The sequence below is a fragment of the Eleutherodactylus coqui genome, chromosome 2 (assembly GCF_035609145.1).
Source record: "Eleutherodactylus coqui strain aEleCoq1 chromosome 2, aEleCoq1.hap1, whole genome shotgun sequence".
Taxonomy (NCBI): domain Eukaryota; kingdom Metazoa; phylum Chordata; class Amphibia; order Anura; family Eleutherodactylidae; genus Eleutherodactylus; species Eleutherodactylus coqui.
In genome coordinates this window covers 116,745,631-116,770,068 of record NC_089838.1, presented here as the reverse complement: position 1 = coordinate 116,770,068, position 24,438 = coordinate 116,745,631, and the positions used below count along the sequence as shown (strand labels likewise).

The 24,438-nt window shown below is 42.8% G+C and overlaps 1 protein-coding gene across 1 annotated transcript in view; it reads left to right on the top strand.

The window, feature by feature from the left end:
• PAH (phenylalanine hydroxylase) overlaps positions 1–24,438 on the top strand; it is a 64,869-nt gene that overhangs the window by 11,031 nt on the left and 29,400 nt on the right. Inside the window, exon 3 of the mRNA XM_066591423.1 lies at positions 8,972–9,155. Coding sequence (XP_066447520.1) covers positions 8,972–9,155 — 184 coding nt within the window. The remainder of the gene's footprint in view (positions 1–8,971; positions 9,156–24,438) is intronic.

Genomic DNA, 24,438 nt, shown 5'->3' with positions numbered 1-24,438 from the left:
TGATTGGCTGACACTTAGCCAATCACAGCCAGTGCTCGAAGAATGGCTGTAAATGGTTCAATCACTGCCATTCATCAAGCACTTGCTGTAATTGGCTAAGTGTCAGCCAATCACAGCCAGCGCTTCAAGGAGGCGGGGATTTTTGAATCCCCGGCCAAAAGAGAAGAAGAAGATCAGTGCCGGGATCAGGGGAGAAGCTGCGGTCGGGTTTACAGCGCGGAAGAGGTGATGCATGTGTATTTTTATTTTTTCCTGCAGTTAGGGCTTAGATTATAGCTTTGACAGTAGCATTTGCTACTGTCAAAGTTGCATCGCATCGCATGCAAACCGCGTTTTCGTGCGATGCGATGCAACAGAGAGGAAGGCTCCATAGGGAAACATTTGCTACAAAACCTCGCCGGACCTGCGAGGTTTGTGTGTCGTTTTGTAGCATGCTACAAAACATCGCATGTGTGAAGGAACCCAAGGAAAGCATGGGCTTCACATACATGTGATTTGTAGCATTGTACGAACGCTACAAAATCGCGCGACTTTGTCACCCGTGTGAAGGAGGCCTAAAGCTTGTGGTTACAATGTGTAATAGTGACAGATGACAGCGGAGACAACATTTTTTTACAGAAATATAACTTTACTGAATAAACTGGTTCCATAGAAGGGCAGTGGCACTTGAAAACGTTACGTGCTTTACCCAGAAGTCACATGTATAACATACTTAAACGGATCTGAAACTGGGTTGCACACTTATTCCATATATCTATAGTTCCACATCAGGAGATCACTTCGGTGGGACAAAACACTTTGTTCTTCAGTACATCTTCAGTACACTTTTGTTTCACATCATCTATTACTGACACATAGTGCTACTACTCAGTATATACACTCTCAGTCACATCCTAGTAACAAAGTATGTCAGGTTGAAAAAAGATCTATATCCATTCAGCCAATAACCCCTCCCCAACACCGCAATGTTGATCCAGAGACAGGAAAAAAAAAAAAACAAACAGGTAGAAGGCAATTTTCCTCATTTAAGGGCAAACAAATTCCTTCCTGACTCCAAATCTGGCAATCAGAATAATCCCGGATCAACAACCCTTCTGAAGTAATTAGTGTCTATAACATGTAATATTGTAACACTCCAGGCCCCTCTTAAAATATTTTATTGAATTTGCCATCACCACGTCCTCAGGTAGACAGTTCCATAGTCTCACTGCTCTTACAGTAAAGAACCCAATTCTGCGTTGGTGTAAAAACCTTCTTTCTTCTAGACGTAGAGGATGCCCCCTTGTTACAGTCACAGTCCTGGGTATAAATAGATAATGGGAGAGATCTCTGTATTGTCCCCTGATATACTACGTATAAATACATTAAGGGACAATACAAGGATATCTCTCATGACCTGTTTATAGGACTGTGACAGTAACAAGAGGGCATCTTCTACATCCAGAGGAAAGAAGGTTTCATCACCAACATAGAAGGGGGTTCTTTACTGTAAGAGCAGTGAGACTATAGAACTCTCTGCCTGAGGATGCGGTGATGGAAAAATTGGTAGAGGAGTTTAAGAGGGGACTAGACGTCTTTCTAAAGCGCTATATAACAGGATATAAACATTAAATAACCAACAGGTTGTTGATCTGGGTCTTGGAGTCTGGTAGGAACTTTCAAAACATTGATCCAGGGATTATTATGGCTGCCATTATGGAGTCGGGAAGGGATTTTTTTCCTCAATGAGCTAAATTGGCTTCTGCCTCTTTTTTTTTTGTCTTCCTCTGGGTCAACAAAGGGGGGGGGGGACAGACTGAACTAGATGGACATTGTCTCCCTTCAGCCTAACATACTATATTACTATATATTTGTACATAATTATTAGGTCACCCCTCATTCGTATTTTTTCTAAACTAAATAACCTCAATTTTGATAACCTCTCTGGGTATTGTAGTCCGCCCATTCCATTTATTGTTTTAGTTTCCTGTCTTTGTACCCTCTCAAGCTCTGATACGTCCTTCTTGAGTACTTGAGCCTAAAACAGTCCACAATATTCCATGTGTGGTCTGACCAATGACTTGTACAGAGGAAGAACACTGTTCTCGTCATGTGTCCATAGACTTTTTTTTGATGCACCCCATAATTCGATTTACCTTGGTAGCAGCTGCCTGACACTGGTTGCTCCAGTTAGGTTAAGCAGCAGCGCCGGCCCCATTGAAAGCAATGGGATAGCATTGCACTCCTCTGCCACAGCTGTGGCAGGAAATTCTTTCATACCCTTGGGTAGTCTCATCGTCAAAAAAACATGCTCGTCTGACCTTGGCCTTAGTATGTAGTGGTGAAATGTATTTCCACAGCCCATGTGCATAACCTTACATTTATGAGTGTTAAACCTCGTTTGCCACGTTTCTGCCCCCAACTTATCCAGATTCATTTGCAACCACATTCTGTCCTCTCCTGTGTTCATTACTTTACATAGTTTTATGTCATCTGCAAATATTGATATTTTAGTATAAAATCCTTCTACCAGGTCATTAACAAATATATTAAAAAGAATAGGGCCCCAAACTGCCCCCCTGTGGTATCCCACTAGTAACGGTGACCCAATCACCCAATTTACCATTTATAACCCCCCTAGCTTTCTATCACTGACCAGTTACTTACCCACTTACATACATACTCACCCAGACCAACCATTCTACATTCTGTAGCGTTGCTCCATTCTTTTGGGTCCATAGCACTGTCATCTGCTTTAGGATCAATTCCAGGCAGGAAGAGAGCCTCCCTCTCCTTCCATGCTGTGAGTGCCTTGGCTCCCAGGTCATCAGGGCCTTCTGGTGTCCCCAATTTCAGCCCTCTAATCATCAAGATCACTCTGGTGGCCTTCTTCTATGCCATTCCCCAGGATGGGGACAGAGTCTGGTCACTTCTCCCAATGGCCACTGCCACATCACCAGTCCCCATTACGTGACCTCTCTACAGCACTTTGTCACAGCTCTCCTACATCACTGTCAGATTGCTGCTGGGCTTCTTCTGATGCTGTGTCACACACACTCTGCAGGCTTTCACATGCTGTTGGTTCCTGTGCCCGCTTGTGATGCAGCTGTAATAATCCATATGGTCAATATGGCTGCCATGACATCACCCAGGAGCGAGGCTTAGCCCTCATTCACAGCCCCAGCATGGAGTCAGTCCTAATGAGTTCGAAGACCTTGGGGACAGGGTCAAATGTCCTTTTCACTCTATGGCCACAACACCACAGTAAATAATCATGTGACCTCTGTCAATGAAGTCTATCCATGTACTGGCAAGCACATCAAAAGGATTTTAACCCCTTACCTTCTCCCCTAATCATGTCCATTTTTCTGACAGTTTTATAAAATACCTAATATTGTCAAATTGTATTTATTTCCTGACTTCAACACTTTCATGAATGTGGCATAAATGGTGTGCCCCTCTGTGTTTTGGCATGTGGCACTTTCTATGTTCTAGCTGTAACATTTTAAAGGCATTTTTTCACCCATAGACCTCTGTTTTATCAAACACACTGTCTTGTTATTTACAGTGTTGTCATTTCACCTCATCCGTATTGAGTAATAATTATCTAAAATAAAGGGGTCAGCTGAGTTCTTGGGGCAGGGCCTTCATTAAACATTTATCACTGATTAACTAGTAGACTTTAGTTTACAAACAATGGAAAGTTTTATGTCACTTTGCAAATAATAATCCATGCTTTTGAAGATTTTTGTTTGCAGTGTTAATAGGTGCTAAAACTTTTGGGTGGATATGGCCTTTAAGTATTTCTTGCTTTTTCTATAATTCATTATCATACAAGTGCATTATCAGTAGTCACAAATGCTATTCACAAATATTGTGATATTTTATTAATTCAAAATGTAAAGAAAAGAACCAGAAAACCACAGAAGTTTCCTATTGCTTTCATCTGCTAGGGAGTCGTTAATAGATATTAAAGATTTAAGAGCTGATTGTTAGCACCTATCTAGCAGCAAGTGATGAATTCTTTTTCAGTGCCATAAATGTAGTCAACTGCCAGTATGTAGAAGCACTGAGTTGATGAGGTGGAATCAGTGTTAACTTCAGGTGTAGGTAAGCACTGGTTTGTAAGATGATGCAGGCAGTGGGCACAGGGCTTTCCTGGCGGTCTAGGTCAGTGATGGCCCCGTGGGCATACAGCTGGCTTGCTTCAGTGGTAGGGAGCGCCAGGCTGAGCTCCAAAAGTGAGGTCATGGTCCCTCTCTTTTCGTATGTGGGCAGTGAAGATATGAGGGACTCATGACCTAGTTTCTGCCACAATGGTTCAGGAGAGGGCCGGGTCTTGAAATAGGCCCAACTAGCTGCTGTGGCCCGGAGGCTTCAGGGATAATTGACATGGGGCACTAGAGCCAACACTGCTGAATAAACCACAATTTGCTAACTGAGAAAAACAGGTGAAATGTGACTTGAGACCAAGTGATACAGGGTATGAGAGCCTTTGGTAAAGTTCGCAAGCCTGTGTAAATGGTTAGCTATTAGAGTTGTGGCTCAGTTAGCCAGGAACAACAATAAATAATATTTTTTCAGTAAACAGCCCTATTGCCTCATAACGCAGGTTACCTGCAGTGATTTTTAGCCCAGCTGATTGGAGATGAACTTTTGTTGGACCCGCCTTCACGGGATCGGCATAGTCAGAAGAAAGATACTGCTTGACACTGAGTCAACAATTCAGTATTCCCTTCCACGTATATTGGAAGAAAACTGTCCATAGGATACTGGCTAAAGCCTTGTAGCACAAGACACCCTTCTTCCTCTGGCTACATCTTAGTCGCACGCCTTCACCATACACATTTCTGGTTTCTTCCCAATGAGTGTCCTGCTCCTTTGTTCCTGCCCCCTCTCAAAGGACATGGCAATTCAAGAAAAACAGCATAGCATTCGACATAAAAAGCGATTACCTGTAACCCCTGTACAGGTCAGCAAAGTAAAAGTTGTCCCCAACCTTGGTATGTGTAGAACACATTCACTATGATAACTATGGGCCACTCAAATCCATCAAACCCTAATAACTGCCCAGGTTTACCTAATGTTGACTGGTACTACATGCTACCTATGTTTGATCCTCTTAAAAATACTGCCAGTGGAAAAGGAGAGCATGAAAAAGAAGGCTTGTAAGTGTTATGCAAAACCAATAACCCAGTCTCACTCTGAAACATGTAAAAAAAAGTTTATTATTTAGAATAAGTACAAAGTAAGTAAAGAGAGAAATAAGAACTAAAAAAAATGGGCCACAGAGATTCTTGCCAAGAGGTTAGAATTTGTTGCTTATGCCTTGGTGACAGCTTAAAAGGAGGGATTCTGGCTAACTGGAACAAGAACCATCTTACATATTGATTGGCCCATTACTGACCTGTCATTAATCAGTTAATATAATTAAAGCATTCGTGGGCTGCATTCACACGAACGTATATCGGCTCGGTTTTCACGCCGAGCCGATATATATCGTCCTCATCTGCAGGGGGGGGGGGGGAATGGAAGAGCCAGGAGCAGGAACTGAGCTCCTGCCCCCTCTCTGCCTCCTCTCCGCCCCTCTGCACTATTTGCAATGGGGAGAGGTGGGACAGGAGCGGGGCTAATTCTCGGAACTTAGCCCCACCCCCGTCTCACCTCCTTTCATTGCAAATAGTGCAGAGGGGTGGAGAGGAGGCAGAGAGGGGGCGGGAGCTCAGTTCCTGCTCCTAGCTCTTCCATCCTCCGCCCCCCCCCCCTGCAGATGAGGAGGACATATATCAGCTCGGCGTGAAAACCGAGCCGATATACGTTCGTGGGAATGCAGCCCACGTCACCCTGAATTGTTTTGGCTAGAGCTTAATATTACAAGTATGAGGCCTTGTAGCTTCTAAGGCAGAATGTTAACCAGCAAACAGAAATCTATCTTGAGCTCACAATATATTGGCATTTAATTCTTAGCAATTGATAATTGGTATTGATTATTTTCTTTATCAGAAGTTTTCATGTTGACTCTACCAATAAACTAAGTGAAAATCAAGTCCACAGCCAGTTGATCCTCCAATCCAACCCAATCATCAATAACGAAGAATGCTGTGAATGCATCCTATAGTACAAGTAACATAAGAATTTGAATACTTTTAGAAATATCCATGTTAACTATATCAGAAAGTGATTACTGTAATGCAGTTGTTATTGCACCTCTGCTATGTTGTTGGATATCATACTTTAAGTTATAACTTCACTGGTTGATGCTCATTTCGACTGAACAGCATGAGGCTCTTACTCTGTTGCTAACAATTAACATTTTTCATGGACATTGTAACATTGCAGTAAATATGTTTTCCAGATGCAGTTCCAAACAAAATGGAAGAATAAAATACTACATATTAAGCTAATACATTTCAGATGGTCTTGAACTCTGTCCATGGTTTAAGCAAGTCATTATGGGGAGGTTCTTAGGCTTACCACACATACTTGTTTAGAGGCCATTGGAATGACACAACTCTTCTCACTGGCCTATGAGAGTTTAGAATGGATCTCCACCCTCATGCACTTATTTGTAAATCGGATAACTTCAAAAGTCATATAATTTGTCCAACCTTTTATCTCAGCTGATCATTTGTCAACATAATGATCAGCGCTTGTTTGGATAAAGAAACATTTTGGCTAAATAATGACTGAGCGTGTTCTGACCTTTTGCATTTGAACTTAATTTCTGATTTCACTATTACCCAAACACACACTGACCAGCTATATCATTAAAGTGATAAAGGGACATAAAAAAAACATTAAATGGGCTTAAAATTAAGAAAAATTGAATACTAATTTCTTCAGGTGTTGCAGCCCAGGTGCCCACAACACAGAACCCAGAAGAGGCAGTTGGCGGTCACATTCCATTCATTGTGCACGTCCGATCAGCCACTTGCAGGCTTCAGAGGCCATAGAAGAATCATTGCTTTTTTATGTCTTGGAAAACCCCTTTAACACCACTAACAAATTAATAACATTGACTATCTAGTGACAATGTCAAGTGGTTGGATGTGTTAGGTAACAAGTGAACAGTCAGTTCTTGAAGCTGATGTTTGGGAATCAGGAAAACTGTTGAAGCATAAAGGCTCATTTAAACACAAAGACAATCTTTCAAATGATTGAAAGATTGACAGTTTTAGCAATCATTTTGGACACTAATGTCCATTAACACTTTATTAGCTTCATTTGCATGTAAAAGGGCCTCTGGGAGCAGTTTGCTGAGCACAGCATGTGGTCTGAGTTCTGCACACAGCTCCTTTGTTCTCCCACAGGCTGTCATCAGAAACAATGTAATCTTCGACTCCCGTGCAGAACACAGCATGTGGTCTCTGTTATCTTCTCTCCAGCTAAACAATGGATTTTAAGCTTACCTTAAAATCATCGGTCAGCCAAAAAGTAAATGATGGCAGCATTTACACGCAACGATGATCGCTGAACTGCGGTCATTTGACTAAATCTTCAGCAATAATCATTGTGTGTAAATGGGTCTTAAGGATTCTGGGGGATATTCAAAAGGACCAAATTGTGATGGCTACATGACTGGGTCAAAGTATCACCAAAACAGGAGGACTTGTGAGGTTTCCTGGTATGCAGTGGTTAGTACCTACTAAAAGTAGGCCAAGGAGGACAATCATTGACTCGAGGCTCATTAATTCATGAAGGGTGTGATGGCTAGCTTATCTATTCCAATTCTTTAGAACATAGTATGTTAGGCTGAAAGAAGACAATGTCCATCTAGTTCAGCCTGTTTCCACCTCCCCTTGTTGAAGTGCTACTGTAATACCAATTGGTGGAAAAGTTGTAGCTGACTATGATGAAAGGTGTCAGAACACACACTGCATCACAGTTTCCTGTGTATGGGGCTGTATAGCTGCAAACAAGTGAATATGGCTGGTTGGGTGACTGTGCATAGCTTACGTGGGAAAGATATTGTACCAAAATGCATTATGGAAAGAAGGTAAGCTGGCAGAGCAAAGGTTTGGGCAAGGTTCTGCTACAAAATCTTGGGTTCTGGCATTTATGCGCATGTTGTTCAAGCTTTTTTTGAGGAACTTGACAAAAGTTAAAAGTGATGACTTGGCTTCCAAATTCCCCAGACCTCAATCTGATTGAGCATCTGTGGGATGTGCTGGAAAAACACGTCCAATCCATGAAGGCCCACCCTTCACCTTACAGGACTTAAAAGATCTGCTGCTGACATCTTGGTGCCAGATATCACAGGACACGGTCAGAGGTCTTGTTGTGGAGTCTATGACTCAATGGGTCAGAGCTGCTTTGGCAGCACAAGGGGGATACACAATATTAGGCAGGTGGTTTTCCTATTATGGTGTATGTTTAAAATAACCTGATATGTCAACACCACTGAGGGTAGAGTATTAACCCTTTCCAATCCACTGTCTGACCTCTGAAGACATTATGATTTAAGGCTGTACAGCTTCGATGTTGGAAGACATCCGTTGGGGTTCTCTTACTGTATATTGCCAGCCTCTCTGCTGTCGGAGCCTATCCAATGTGTCACCTCATGCAGTACTGGCTTTAGCCAGCATATAGCACCGTTGTATAACGGCAGAAAAATAGTAAACCCCCTAGGAAAACTAGGACACAAATTGGATTGGAAAGGGTTAAATCATGTTTCAGTATTAGAATAATGTTGACATGAATATAATCCAACGTGGAGTAAACTATTCACCAGATAATGATATACTGTTGAAGTCCCATCAACTCCGTCTAAAATCAGCAAACAGCAGAGGCGAACTGTTGTAGAGGAAGAGCATTATGTCATGACACCCACTAGGGCCACTATATAATACACATGAAGTCTGATAGAGTGGTCCTCCTCTATGGGTTAGAGCAGACAGCAGCTCAGTTAGCAAGAGTGGCTTGTATCCAATTTCATTTAGCAGGATATTATATTTCCCATTCTATTAAATGTATCCAATGTTTCATGTTTTAGGAGAGGGGCGTTAGTCTGACCCACATCGAGTCCAGACCTTCCCGTCTTAATAAGGATGAGTACCAGTTCTACATTAACTTGGACAACAAGAGTATCCCTGCTCTGGATGAGATTGTAAGTTGTCTGAGGCAAGACATAGGGGCTACCGTGCATGAACTGTCCCGAGAGAAGAAGAAGGATGCTGGTAAGAGCTTAGTTTTACTTCTCTTATAAGTGCTACTTATTTCTGCAATGTAAACACAGACACAATAATTGCTTTTAATGAATCTCATAATTTTGCCCCTTTACATTTATAAGTGATTTTTGGTACAATCTGATTCTTGGTCAAGTATTTCTGATTAAAGGGGTTGTCCCGCGCCGAAACGGGTTTTTTTTTTTTTCAACCCCCCCCCCCCCGTTCGGCGCGAGACAACCCCGATGCAGGGAAGTAAAGAAAGTTTACCGGAGCGCTTACCTTAATCCCCGCGCTCCGGTGACTTCAATACTTACCGCTGAAGATGGCCGCCGGGATCCTCTGTCTTCGTGGACCGCAGCTCTTCTGTGCGGTCCACTGCCGATTCCAGCCTCCTGATTGGCTGGAATCGGCACGTGACGGGGCGGAGCTACACGGAGCCGCTCTCTGGCACGAGCGGCTCCATAGAAGACTGCTGAAGACCCGGACTGCGCAAGCGCGGCTAATTTGGCCATCGGAGGCCAAAAATTAGTCGGCACCATGGAGACGAGGACGCTAGCAACGGAGCAGGTAAGTAAAAAACTTTTTATAACTTCTGTATGGCTCATAATTAATGCACAATGTATATTACAAAGTGCATTATTATGGCCATACAGAAGTGTATAACCCCACTTGCTGCCTCGGGACATCTCCTTTAAGCTTTACTATTACCAACTGCAAATTATTAGATTCCAAAGTAATCAAGAATAGGCAGCGTCCACGATGCAGAGAATTCAAATAAAAAAGACTTTATTCCCCACGGTCCATCACAGCGACGTTGTCACTTGACAAAGACCCCTGGTAGGGTTGAAACGTCGCTGTGATGGACCGTGGGGAATAAAGTCTTTTTTATTTGAATTCTCTGCACCGTGGACGCTGCCTATTCTTGATTACTTTGGACTGTATTCTGGATCTGGGTCCAATCCGATTGTGGGCCTGCATCCGATAATATCCACTCCGCCAGTTTGGTATATTGCTGAGTGCTGCTGGGTGCCTGCTTTTTCTGCAAATTATTAGATTACATGCATTAGGCCACACACCGCGATAAATGTCTATAATTACAAACATCAAATGTATTCTGGGTAAATTCAAGCTCCTGTGAGCGTATAAAACCTATATATGTTGTATACGGTGGTCACACCACAAATGTTAGCATGCGCACTGCCTGCAACGTAAACTTAACATACATAGCTTTTCACCCTATATCATTAATGTTAAACACACGGGCGTGATATTGTTCCGTTTTGCAGCTGCGAAAATCACAGCTGCAAAACGGAACGAAACAAAACCATTGATTTCAATGGTTTCGTTTTCACTATCCGGATCCTTGGGGGTTAATACTATGCTCAAGAAAAGATAGGATCTATCTTCTTGCTTTTTTTCATAAAACTCATGTGCAATGGTGCAGAGTTTGAAGAGTCAAGAAAGAAACCCTGGTTCATATGCTAATATGCTCCGTTTCGGAAAATAATTAACAGTGATAACATTTATAGGATGTAAGAGTTAGGCTGCAAATAAGGAAGATGGAGCAATACTTCTGCAGCGCCACCTATTGGATGGCAGCATTCCTTCAAATCAATGTACGTCTTTTTAACAAGTCTGTAAAACAATGATTGGGAATAGGAAACCAAACCAGAAAGCCATACACAGACAGCTATTTCGGGGGGTCTGACTCTCATTAGTGTGCAGTAGGTTTCTGGCTTGGCTAGTGAGAGGCCTGTGATGTGGGTCAAGAGGGGTGTTGTCTCTCCTTGAGGAGAGCACCCAAAAAGTGTGTGGAGACACCTAGGGGGTAAGTGGGTTAGGGGATGGCATAGTTGGTCTGTCAGTTATAATTCCATCTGTCTATTCCATTTTTGAAGCAGAGAAACAGAATTGAAATAGAAACAAATGTTCCCGTATGTCCCCATTGATTTAAATTGGATCTTATAAAAAATAGAAAGTTTTCGGTTTGTCTCAGTTCTGTTAGGTTTTTTTGCTTTTTTAACAGAGAAAACAGTGCTGTAAATTGCGTTGTTTCATTAAAAAACAGAAACCTAATGGAATGGAAGCAAACTAAAAGCTTTCCATTTGCTTCACGTTTTTTTTCAACCCGTTGAAATCAATAGGAAAAAATGGAGAAGTTTTATTTCTGTTTTAATTTAGTTTTTCTTCTACAAAAACAGAAGAGAGATGGAATTATAACTGACAGACCCAGCATCCATACCTTACTATTTACTTGTAAACACTATATAGTACTGTACATATGTACCATATTTGACTCTATAAAGAAAATTGCTTGCAGATTGTTTGCTGTCTGATGTTAAAGGGGTTATCCAGTTGTTAACTATGGATGACCTATCTGCAACATAGGTCATCAATAGTAGATTGGTGAGTTTCTGCTGCCTGGGATCCTCATTGATCAATTGAGTTGATTTCTGCAGGAAGCAAACAGCTCCATTGTCACTGTAGTGGCCAGGCGGGGTACTACAGGCAGAATTCCAACTGAAGTGAATGGGAACTTTGCTTGTAATACCAAACCTGGCCACTGAAATGAGAGCGGAGCTCTTTGCTTCCTGTAAAAATCAGCTCAGTGCATGAGAACAATGGCCTGATTAACAGCAGATCTACTATTGATCACCTATCCTAAGGATAGGCCATCAATAGTTTACAACTGGATAACCCTTTTAACAGTCACTGAACATTCCTTACTTCTTGTCAGTTACATCCCAGCCTTGGTCATGACTAAAGACACATGTAGGGGTGTAGCTAAAAGCTCATAGGGCCAGGTGCAAAAGTTTATCTTGGGGCCTCCCAACTTTTCTTAAACCCTTAACGCATAGGTGTAACTTGAAGCTCCCAACTATAATGCTTTATTCATAGTACTGGGCTCCCTATATGGAGAAGAGAGGCCTAATGGGCCTCCTAAGGCTCCTGGGCCTGGGTTCAACTGCATCCCCTTGTATCCCCTATAGCAGTGGTGGCAAACCTATGGCCCTCAGAGCCCTCCTTGCTGGCACGCGCCACCTCCGGCCGCTCACCATGTTAGTGAATACCGGCAGGGTATTCACTCAGCAGAGTTGCTAGCTGCGCTGATCCCGGTGCACACTGTGACGTCGGTGGGCGCTGGGATCCTCCCCTGACGTCTCCTCTTAGGTTCCACAAGACCAGGGGAGGAGGCGTCTGGCAGCACACTGATGTCACATTCTGCACTTGGGAGCAGTGCCGAGCAGAGGAGGAGGGGGTAAGTATATGGGTCTCAGGGAGACACCATTTCTACTGGGGGCCGCTTTGGGCTGTCACCATTATTACTTGGGGCCACTGTGGGCTGTCACAACTACTACTGGGGGCCGCTGTGGGCTTTCACCATTATTTCTGGGGGCCGCTGTGGGCTGTCACCATTACCACTGGTGCTGCTGTGGGCTGTCACCGTTACAACTGGGGGCCTCTGTGGGCTATCACAATTATCACTGGGGCTGCTGTGGGATGTCACCATTACCACTGGGGCCGCTGTGGGATGTTACTATTACCACTGTGGTATGTTTACATGTGGTGGAAATGCTGCAAAATGTCCTCGGTGGAAATTTCCGTGGCAAATTCCACAGCATTTCCAAAAAGCAGCCAAAATCTGCACGCTGTCTATTTTGAAGCAGCCCTGTCCTTTATAGAACGATGGGAGTAAAATCATATGTCGTGATAAGCCCCGCCCCCCTGACGTGCTGGCACTTTGCGATAACTAAGTGGGTTTTGGGTTGCAGTTTGTGTACTCGGTCTCTAAAAGGTTCGCCATCACTGCACTATAGTTATGCCAGTGGATTGTTTCCTGGATGTGCTGAGAGAGAAACCTGAGGTGAGCAACTGTTTGCCTTGGCCCCTGCATTCTGAAAAGAGTTGTGCATGTTGGTTCTACCCAGTTTTAACAATGGTAAAATCTTTTTTCCTCCTTAGTCCAGAATATCATATTGATAATCGCAAACTTGGAAAGATATTTTAGGGTTGCAAAATATTTTACTTGTGTTGACCCACTAAGACTGACTTACAGGAGGCTTTGCCGTGACATAAAATATTATTTCTAGACATTCTGTCGAAGATGAAGACCTCAGACATGTCAGACAGTATAGTCATTCAGGAACAAGAACACATATTCCATTCATTCACAATTGCTTCACGTTCCGCATTAACCTGATTATACGTAGGGGATGCAGTGCATAGAATCATTAACACTGCCCTGAGAACAATGATCTGCAGTACCCGCTCCATAGTACAATCATTGTATTTATTTTTATTCAGACCCAATCTCTAATTGGATGTACTTGAAATGTTGCACATTTGAAGTGAGATTCTACCTTTTCTAATCATTTCATGCTTAGGACTGCAAACGAGTGATGGCATAATTATCTACAGCACCACCTATTAGAATGGAAGCAAGTCTAAGGTCGATTCACACGGCCAATAAAATTGCACGGGTTTGTGAATTGTGAGATGCACAAATCTCGCACAAATATGAACCCCGTTCTTTGAATAGGGTTATACAAAGAGCTATGTTTTTCCTGCATCGCAGTGCGGGGAAAAAATGGCGGCATATCCTAACTTTGGGCATACCCTTGGAACGCCTTGCATCACCCATTGTTTTCAATGGTGACGGCAAAGCATTGCACAGTGTGTGAGATGCCCACGAATGCAATGCCATGTGAGGTGTCCCATTAATGCAAAAATGCCTCGCATCTGCAGGGAGATCGCAGGTTAGCGATCGCAATATTGGGCCGCATTTCACAGCCCACTCTTGCAGTCACTGGTGTGAAATTCGAATAAGAGTCAATATCCAACCTTATAACAGACCTTCCAAAATGACTAGAGTTGTAAATCTAATCAGAATATCCATTAGCTGCATATATGGCTGTTTTGGGGTTATTGCCCCTCATCAGTGTACAGAAGGATACTGGTTTGGTGAGGTGAGGGGTCATCGGTGTGAGTTTGGGGGATAATGTTTCTCCTTGTGGAGAGTACCATAGGACAGAGCGCCACATGAGTGTAAGGAATCTAAGGCCCAATGTCCATGGGCGGATTTTAATTATAGAATCGCACGAGTCTCCCCCACGGGAGATCCACAGCTCTGGGCGCTCATAGGGATACATTAGCATCTGCAAAACAATTTAGAGCGTGCGGAAGTGATTTTTTTTCTGGGAAGTGATTGCAGCATGCACCATTTCTGTGCGGATCCCGTGGTATGAGGGTTAAAAATTCTAAGTGCAACACCAATCCGACCCACCCCACTTGCCCCGTTGCCGGCCGTAAGAAGAGACACCACACACAGGAGTCTGGTCTAGCTCCTCACACGGGAGAAAAAACTGCGCACTTTATTACAGATTACATGAGATCTTATACCCTCTGCCCTCTCACCACCAAGGGGTGATGGGCTTATAACCATATATGGGCAGTCCGGTTTTCTGGCCTGAGACAGTGAAAATTATGTACATTTGAACATCTTGATATCTTGTTCCAGCGCTTCTGGGAAATCGGCCAAGTACATGCGGCCTTGTGTCTGGTTCTTCTTCTCTGAATTTAAGATACATCTCTTGCAAAACCTTGGGATATCTGATGTAAGGCGACATTTAAGTTTTTTTCATTTGGAATTGAATAAAACTTGCATACAGGTATAAAAGCATAAAAAACACATATGGCAATATATATATATATACCCTCACAAACCCCCCTAAAAAACTTAATATGGAGATCAAGCATCAGACTTTGCACTCTTCCTCGGTCGTCTCTCCCTTGCGTCAGGGTTTCTCCACTGCCCGTAAGTCCCTACTCCTAAAAGGGAAGGGATCCCTACCTCACCTCAGAAGGAGGCCATGGATTCCCTGGGCTTATTTCCGGGCCTCCATACCCTCTATCTGTACAAGTTAACACCCCACAGGGTGTGCCCTCGCCGGAACCTAAGGTCTTCTGCACTTTCCCTAGGCAAATGGGAAGTCCACTGACAGTCCATCTTATGAGACTGAGGCAGACACAGTACTAGTCCATCTCTCCATTCTTCTGGTAACGTATCTGGTTGGCATTATCGGAACTGGCTCTTCATCTTTTTCAAACAAGGGAAATTTTGGTCACATTATCCAGTCCCTTACTCATACTCTTTTTGATCAAAGGGAAAATACACATACAAGAAATTACATACCCCACCTCTTTCTGCTAAAATCATATCCAGGGCTACTCTAGGGCCATGGATGCAGTGGGCCCTAATTGGTCAATTTAACCCTTGTAAAGCATGCCTGGTGTAGTTTACAAACCTCTGCTGATTGTAAAAGATATAATTCATCTAATCTACATTATTATTAACAGTGACAATAGCAAATAAGGACTCAAAACCTGCTTTAACCTGATCTCTAGAATTAAATTAATCTCGCACCCCCCTTGGCACTCCTATTGTATCTATGTGTACATGTGGGTCAAAGTTACCACCTGGAGCGTCAATGTCTCTCTTAGCACGATGCGGTGTTAGATTCTCACCCTCAGTGTAGTCTACATATTGCACATTTAATTGTATTAATTTGTTCTGAAACCTGAAACAGGGGGCTAGTGTACAGTAGTCAAAGGTGTGTTAGAGGAATTGTACCACATTATAGCATGTAAAGGATATGCAGGATCATTAGTTTTTTCAGTGCGGATCCCAGTGGGCTTTCCTTCGAGCTTGACTGCAGTTGGGATGGTGAACAACATCTGGTAAGGACATTCAAACCGGGTTTCTCTCTCAAACTTTTTCACATAGACCCTGTCACCTGGGTTCAGATTGTGACACTCATCTGTAGAACCTGGGATAAAAGCAGATACTGCAGAATACATTACTAACAATTCCTTGGAGAGGCTCATGACAAAATTAACAAGAAAATCATTCACCAAACTCTGATACTGTGGCATGTATCCTCCTAAGGAAAAAAAACTAATAGAAGACACTCAATTCAAAATTTACCCATTTTCCTTCATTGCATTTTGTATCTACTTTCCCCCTACTCCGCGGACGGTAGGGTGTGTGAAAAGCCTGGAATATACCCAAAACAGACATAATGTGTTGCATTATTTCACCTGTGAAGTGTGTACCTTTGTTTGACTCAATCACTTCCGGTACCCCATATCTGCGGATTACCTCATTCATGAGCTTCTGTGCGGTTACCTGCTTATTTACTTTGGTAACAGGGTAGGTCTCCAACCTGAAAAGACATCAACAACAACAAGCACATTTTCATGCTTCCCAACAAGTGGGAGCTGAGTGTAGCCAATTTGCAATCCCTGAAATGGGTAGAGTGGCCCCGGCAAGTGTGATGTGGCAAATTTTACTTCTGCCCTGTTGCTTACGGCAAAGATCATGCAAAATTGGACAAATGATGCAGCAGCTACAGAAAACCAAGGAGCCACCCGTCCTTTTTCAAGCATCGACATCATTACTGCTTTAAGAGGTGCGTCTTTTCGTGCGTCAGCTGGGCCATCATTGGGCACAGGGACTATGGTAAGCAAGTTCTGTTGACTGTTCACCATACGCCGTCCCTTTTTAGTCCATTTGTAGTTTTAGTCAAAGTCCAAAGTTATAATCAAAGTCCAAGTTCATATCAAAGTCCAAGTTCATATCAAAGTCCAAGTTCATATCAAAGTCCAAGATTATTATCAAAGTCCAAGATTATTATCAAAGTCCAAGATCTTTATCAAAGTCCAAGATTTTTATCAAATTCTTCTTTTCTTCTTTCTTCCACGGCTTGAGGGCCGCTGCCTTTGCTGTGTGGCCTGTGATGGCATTGCCTCTTGCTTCTCCGGTGTAGGAATTGGTGTGAGCTTTCCACCTTGTCAGGTAGAAGTAGGGTCTCCATGAGACTGCACCGCTGCAACATTCTTAATTGGCTGTCCTGCTGAGGTAAAAAACTGTCTGGCCTTCCATGTTGGGCCGTAATCATGAGCTATGCCAAATGCATACCGGGAGTCAGTGTAAATGTTTGCCGTCTTACCTGTGGCCACTCCACACGCCTCAGCGAGGGCTTTTAGATCCGCTTCTTGTACTGCGACATGCGGAGGCATTCTGCTTTTACCGTGTCATGTTGTGTTACGACTGCATATCCAGTGTGGAGTTGTCAATCACCCTGGGTACCATCTATAAAAAACAACTCAAAATATGCATTATTAACAAGGGCTTTCAGTAACTTTTTTAAAACTTAAATTTTCTTGTTGCATCAATGCTAGACAATCAGGCTGGTATTCTATTTCAAAAAGATTAGATTCTTGTTGCAAAAAATGTAAAAAAAAATTAAAAAAATGGCTTGCAAAAAATTTAAAAATGGCTGATTTGCAATACCTAAAATGGCTGACTTGCAATACCTAAATCACCTACGCCTATTCCTCCCCCCCTTTAAACCAGGGTACTCAATTGGAACAATAGTAGCCGGGTTTAAGTTATTATAACATTGTAAAAAGATTTGATGGAAGCAGATAAGGCCTGTAAAATGTTAACACCAATAACAGAAACATGAGTTACACCGGGGCAGAATAATCTACAAAACATCTATTAATATTTGAAATGTGATATCCCTTTAAGTGAATTCATTATTAGTCTGTTCCTGCCTGCAATTTCTTATCAAATCTCAGACAGGAGAAAAAAAACAAAACAGGAAAAAAAAAAAACTAGCTGCTCAAAATCCTCACCCCCCCCTTGGACAAGAAGGATGAAACATTACGTACTATTACATCATCTAGCTCCACCCCTTCGATATTGGCACATTGCGTCCGTCTTCTCAACTCCATTTCAGCTTAACCGTCTAAGCATCCACATCACAACCAAGCAAAGTCCCATGCATGGGAAGGACTTTTATCCCCAGTCAATTATCCACATCACACATTCCACCGCAGCCCAAACACGGGTCACCAACTCTCATCCATCCATGCTCCCAAGTTTGCTCCGTCACCCCCTGGAGGTGTATCAGTACACACAGATGCATGGACAAAAAAAGTTTGACAAACATACATGCATCAGCTGAAAAACACCGAGGTGAGTGCTTATAAATGTTATAAAGTACATGATTCTATTGAGATGAGATTGTGAATGAGCGCTATCTATGACAAATTATGTGAAAAAGTTTGCTGAGTGACTGAAATATTCTATATTTCTTATCTACTGAAGCTATTATATGCTGTATTAAACGCTGAAGTATTTAGTTTCTGTGACCCTGAATTTGGAGTGAATTCTGAAAGCCCCCACCCTTTTTTAAAACAAACCGTTATCTCTCCGCGAATATGAAACACATACTGAAATAAGTTTTAGCTTAAACTATTGAAAAAACATTTGAAATCATAATTAACACATATGCTGGGACCTTGCAACATTCATTTTCAACCCCTGTATAAGTAAGAATATACATTAGAAATTACTATATATCCCTGCCTACTAAGACAGTATAACTAATTAAATTCATTTCAATTCATTGCAAGCAAGCCAAGATATTAACCAAGGATGTTATTACATTTTCTCTCTCGCTGTTATCTTCCTGACCTTGGAGACTAAACACAAGCTCACAGCTACATGTCAACAGACTCTTCTCCCCTACAAGCAAGCTGTTAACTATTTGCACTTACAGTATATATATATATACACACATATATCCACCTAGTATGGATTATACATATTATCTATTATCTATCTTGTATTATACACATTTCCATCTCTCTTTACCAACAAATCACGTGCATTGTAACTTTCTTATCGACTTGCCTGCTCCCCTTATTTCTGTCCCCTACCTAACTGCCAATATAACCTTCAATAGACACTCTCCTGACGCCCTCTTGATCACTTACTGTACTTTTCAACATTTCACTTACGGATACTTTCTTAAACAAATAATGTGTATATACGTAACTTTCTCTGACTGTCTCTCTCTCTGCTCCTAGCAAACCTTGATCTTCCAAGGCACCTCTCGGTCCTAAAGACCTCCTCCCAGACACCATTTTGTAATCTACCGTGCGGGTCGGTGTCACACATTTTCATTAGATTTTTCTTACATTCTACAAATTCATCCACACGGCGGCAGCCCTTGAGGGGCTCTATCTTCTTTAATAAGATCTTACGCATATTACAACAAAAACAACAAAAAATAACACGCTCCATAGAATGCATCCCTCTTAATTCTCAAATTGTCAGCCCCTTATATACCAGCAGACAACCGAGGGTCCCTTCTCCTTATGGAACCAGCCGCATAAAATGCATCTCTCTGAAATCAAATCGCTAGCCCCATATATAAGGCAAACCGACCGAGAGTCCCTTTTTTCTTATGAGGCCTTATCTCACAAAATGCATCCCTCTCTGCTAAACCATTAACAACTAACTAAACTAACCTGAGGGTCCCTTCTCTTGTGAGATCAAATGAAAAGTAAGAGAAAAAAAAAAAACTTCTGCAGATACAACAAACAATCAAACAATCTCCACTATCGTTAAAACGCTACGGACTTCAACAACAAATAGACTACAGACTAGTTTCTGGGTGAGCCATTGGTGCGCATATCACGGTCAGTGGTCCATGACGGCAAACCCGGAGCCCACACGAGTTACCGTGTAGAACTCTTAACCCAACCCGTCCGGTCACAAACCACAGATAGTCAGTCCTGCTGCAAGACTCTCAGTGTAAAACACAACATAAATATATGCTTGTTTTACCTGGAGTTCTAAGTGAGTTGATCAGGCTCGGTTTGCAGCAGGATGCTTTCTCCGTAGCGTGGATCCGGGTGAATTGCGCTGTAAGCTCCGATTTTACCGCCCCAGTTCGTTGCGCCATTTATGAGGGTTAAAAATTCTAAGTGCAACACCAATCCGGCCCACCCCACTTGCCCCGTTGCCGGCCGTAAGAAGAGACACCACACACAGGAGTCTGGTCTAGCTCCTCACACGGGAGAAAAAACTGCGCACTTTATTACAGATTACATGAGATCTTATACCCTCTGCCCTCTCACCACCAAGGGGTGATGGGCTTATAACCATATATGGGCAGTCCGGTTTTCTGGCCTGAGACAGTGAAAATTATGTACATTTGAACATCTTGATATCTTGTTCCAGCGCTTCTGGGAAATCGGCCAAGTACATGCGGCCTTGTGTCTGGTTCTTCTTCTCTGAATTTAAGATACATCTCTTGCAAAACCTTGGGATATCTGATGTAAGGCGACATTTAAGTTTTTTTCATTTGGAATTGAATAAAACTTGCATACAGGTATAAAAGCATAAAAAACACATATGGCAATATATATATATACCCTCACAGTGGGAAGCCATCCGATCCGCGGTACAGCCACAGCTGTCACTGTGGACATGCCACGGATCTGCGGGAAAGCAGGAGATTTAAGAAAAAAAATTGCACTGCGCATGTGTCCGGCATGTCGCTGGCACATCTGGACGCATCCGTCGTGCTGAAGAAAGAAGACTCGGCTGGCACAGAGGAGACCCGCGCTGGACCCGGAGAGGTAAGAAAATGTATTTTCCTGTCCAGGTCTGCGTCATGGCTGGATTCCGCTGCAGGATTCAGCAGTGGAAATTGTGCGTGCAAGTGGACATTGGGCCTAAATATTGGCCATGCAATGATCCCTGGTACAAAGCCCTGCAAATGGGTGATGGAGAAATCCACCACAGCGCCACCCATTGGAGTCAATATCTGATCTTTTAACAGCCCTAGCAATACCACTTAGGGATATAAGCCAAATCAGAATATCTATATTTAATATTCATGACCTTTAGGTCTCAAATTCTGTGCTTATTAGTTTCCTACTATAGCTTTACAGTGGTTGGAGTTATAAATCCCCTGTATAGACATATATGTAGGGATGTAGCAAAGTTTAACTGAATGCTGATAACTTGCTGCAACAAGTTATCTTATTTTAACCCTTTGTAATCTAATTTTAGATTCAGGGTTTCCTAAGGGGCTTTCTCTTTCTGACATTATACAATGGTGCCATCTGCTGGCTAGAGCCAGTACTGTGGTATGGGACATGCTGGAGAGGCCACCAACAACAGAGTGGCCAGTAATCTACAGTAAGAATACCCTGCCGGACGTCTTCCGACATCGGAGCTGTACAGCCTTCAAGCAGAATGTCTTTAGACATCAGACTGTGGATTGGAAAGGGTTAAAACAGCAAAAGCCATTGAAGCAGGAAGAAAAAGTTACTTGCCTCAGTTTATGTAACACTTCAAGTGTCAATTTAAAGTTTGCTACATATGTAAAAGCTCACATGCAGTTTACCAGCAGTCAGCACTAGATAAAGTATACAAGCTTACTCCATACTGAGTTATCTTGAGGTTAATGTATGTAATTAATACCTAAGTGCTCACTAGCCACAAGTTGTGTTGTAAATCTGTCTATACAGAGAGAGTGAGTGTGTACGTGCCACTGGACCATACCATTAAAACCACTCATAGATGGAGGGAATAGCATTGATTACCTTGTGAAAATTACACTTGTTATGGGGTGGGATATATTGGACAGCAAGTGAATAATCAGTTCTTGAAGTTGATGTGTTGGAAGCAGGAAGATTGTGCAAGGACAAGGATATGAGTAAGGCCTAGTTCACACGAGCGTGGTTTTAGCTCAGAATAGGTGCGTGAAAAGATTGTGTCTAATAGAACCAATGGTTAGGTGTGATCTTTTCACGCGCCTATTCTGCGCTAAAACCACACTTGTGTGAATGAGGCCTAATTTTGAAAAGTGCTGAGTTGTTACAGCTAGATCAGAGTATTTCCAAATCGGCAGGTCTTGTGGGGTGTTCCTATCTAAAATGGCCCAAGGAAGGACATCCAGTGAAATGGTGACAAGTCCATGGAGACTAATAATACAAATGTGGGAAGTTGGTAGTATGTTAAACTCTTCCTATTTTGTGTTAGGCCACTCTGACACATGTGCGTTTTGAATGCCGCGGTAATCGCGGTTTAACGCTCTCATTGATTTCAATGAGACCTCGCAGACATGCACTCGATTGTGGCGTTTTTTAACTACAGTACACAATTTCCGAGCGTGGTCTGCTCTATTTTACCGCGTTTAGCACACCTCATCATCCATCACAATGTCAGAGACAGGAACCTGTGTCGAAGAACTAAAGTAAAATTGCGGCAAAACGCCAGGATTGAAATCGCAGCCTTTTGCCCGCCGCATGTGTGAGAGTGGCCTTAGAGTTTAGTGGAAAGATTTAGTGCCTCCTGCTAACATTGGCACATTCAACTACTGCATATTACAACCCTACATTCATGCTGATACATCTAAGAAATTAATTATGCATGGACACCACTATATTAAACGTTTATGACATGAGAAGATACACTGGAAGCAGTTCTATAGTCTCCAAAGTTGAAATGATATGTAGCCATTTACCAGTGGTGATTGGCTGGTCGAGAACTCCACACCATCAGCCAGCCAAATTAACGATACCTGCAGCAGTGTGCACCTGGAAACCCACAGAACCACGGGTCCGAGGAGCACAACGTGACATTGGGAAGGGGTTGTAACTTCTGACAGGTGAGGTGAATAACATTTATTATCTCATTACAATGGCACCTATGAAGGGGTAGGATTAGAGATGAGCGAGTATACTCGCTAAGGCACATTACTCGAGTGAGTAGCGCCTTAGCCGAGTATCTCCCCGCTCGTCTCTAAAGATTCGGGGGCCGGCAGGGGGCGGGGAGCGGCAGGGGAGGAACGGAGGGGAGATCTCTCTCTCCCTCTCTCCCCCCCGCAACTCACCTGCCACCCGCGCCGGCCCCCGAATCTTTATGGTATCCAAGGAGGCGGCAGCATCAACGGTGTAGAGATTATAAAAAAAGGGTTTTATTGCTCCATAAAATGGCGACGTTTCGACTTAATCTTGTGGCTTGAAAAAGACTTAGATTAAGTCGAAACGTCGCCATTTTATGGAGCAATAAAACCCTTTTTTTATAATCTCTACACCGTTGATGCTGCCGCCTCCTTGGATACCATTGCATTTATTTGGGGTTTGGTTCATGACCCCACAGGTGGCTTGGCATATACAGACTGGAACCTCTGCACTGAAGTGCATGTGTTAGGTGTGCTGCGGGACTTTCCTATTTCTACCGGCCCCCGAATCTTTAGAGACGAGCGGGGAGATACTCGGCTAAGTCACTACTCGCTCGAGTAATGTGCCTTAGCGAGTATACTCGCTCATCTCTAGGTAGGATATATTAGATAGCAAGTGGTCAGTTATAGAAGTTTATATTTTGTCAGCCAGTTTGACCAGAAATAATGATCTGCGCAACTCTAATAAAGCCCAAATTGTGACGACTAGATGACTTGGTCAGAGCATCTCCAAAATGGCAGGTCTAATGGGGTGTATGCAGTAGTTAATACCACCCAAATGGGCACATGAGCATATGAACTGGACCATGAAGCATTGGAAGAGAGTAGCCTGATCCGATGAATCACATTGTCTTGTACGTCATGTGGACGGCCGTGTGTATAAGAGACATATTAATGAATATTAGCTGTGACCTTTACCAGAGTTCCTGACCAGTGACAAGAACCTTTGTTTAGTTATCCAACATTTCTGATCCATAGTGAACTAATCAATTATATCATTTTTGACCCATGCATTAACTTAGTTACAACTTGGGTGTTCATCACGACTCACAAAATGCCCCTTTATTTGGGAAAATGAAATCAATATTTCTTGGTCTAGAGACAACAAGATTTTCACTGGGGGGCAGTGTTAAACCAGCTCCTGCCTGTGATTTATAGCTGGACAGGAAGACATCCAGTCTGTCTACAGTCAGTCACGAATCTAGCAGAAGTTGGACACAATGTCACGCATTGGTAATTCAATTAGAGTTACATTTAGGGAGTGCGGCACTGGCTGCATGTCTCATGTTATACTGAAGCTACCGGTCAGGCTGTTTTTAGAAACCTAGAAGAAAGGCTTCATTGTCTTAATTGAGATAATGTTTAATTACGGATCCAAGGACAGAAATAGCAACTAGAAGCTATGTAGATTGAAAAGAAGTAGAAACATAAAATATTGTCACCCTGGCAAAGATACGGGCCACCACTCTATTCCATTCTCAGGAAGATTGAAATTTGAAGGGATTTATCCAGAAGTCATCTCCCACCCACTCCCCAAAATCTTCTTTACCTGGTTGGGTAGCATGAAAGTTGTAGGGGATCTTTCTGCCTTTTACTTCACTCCATGGCATACTGCGCAGAGTGATATTTTGGCTCACCCAGTCTTCAGTGTAAAGAAATAGTCCCTCTTCTAGGCCTAT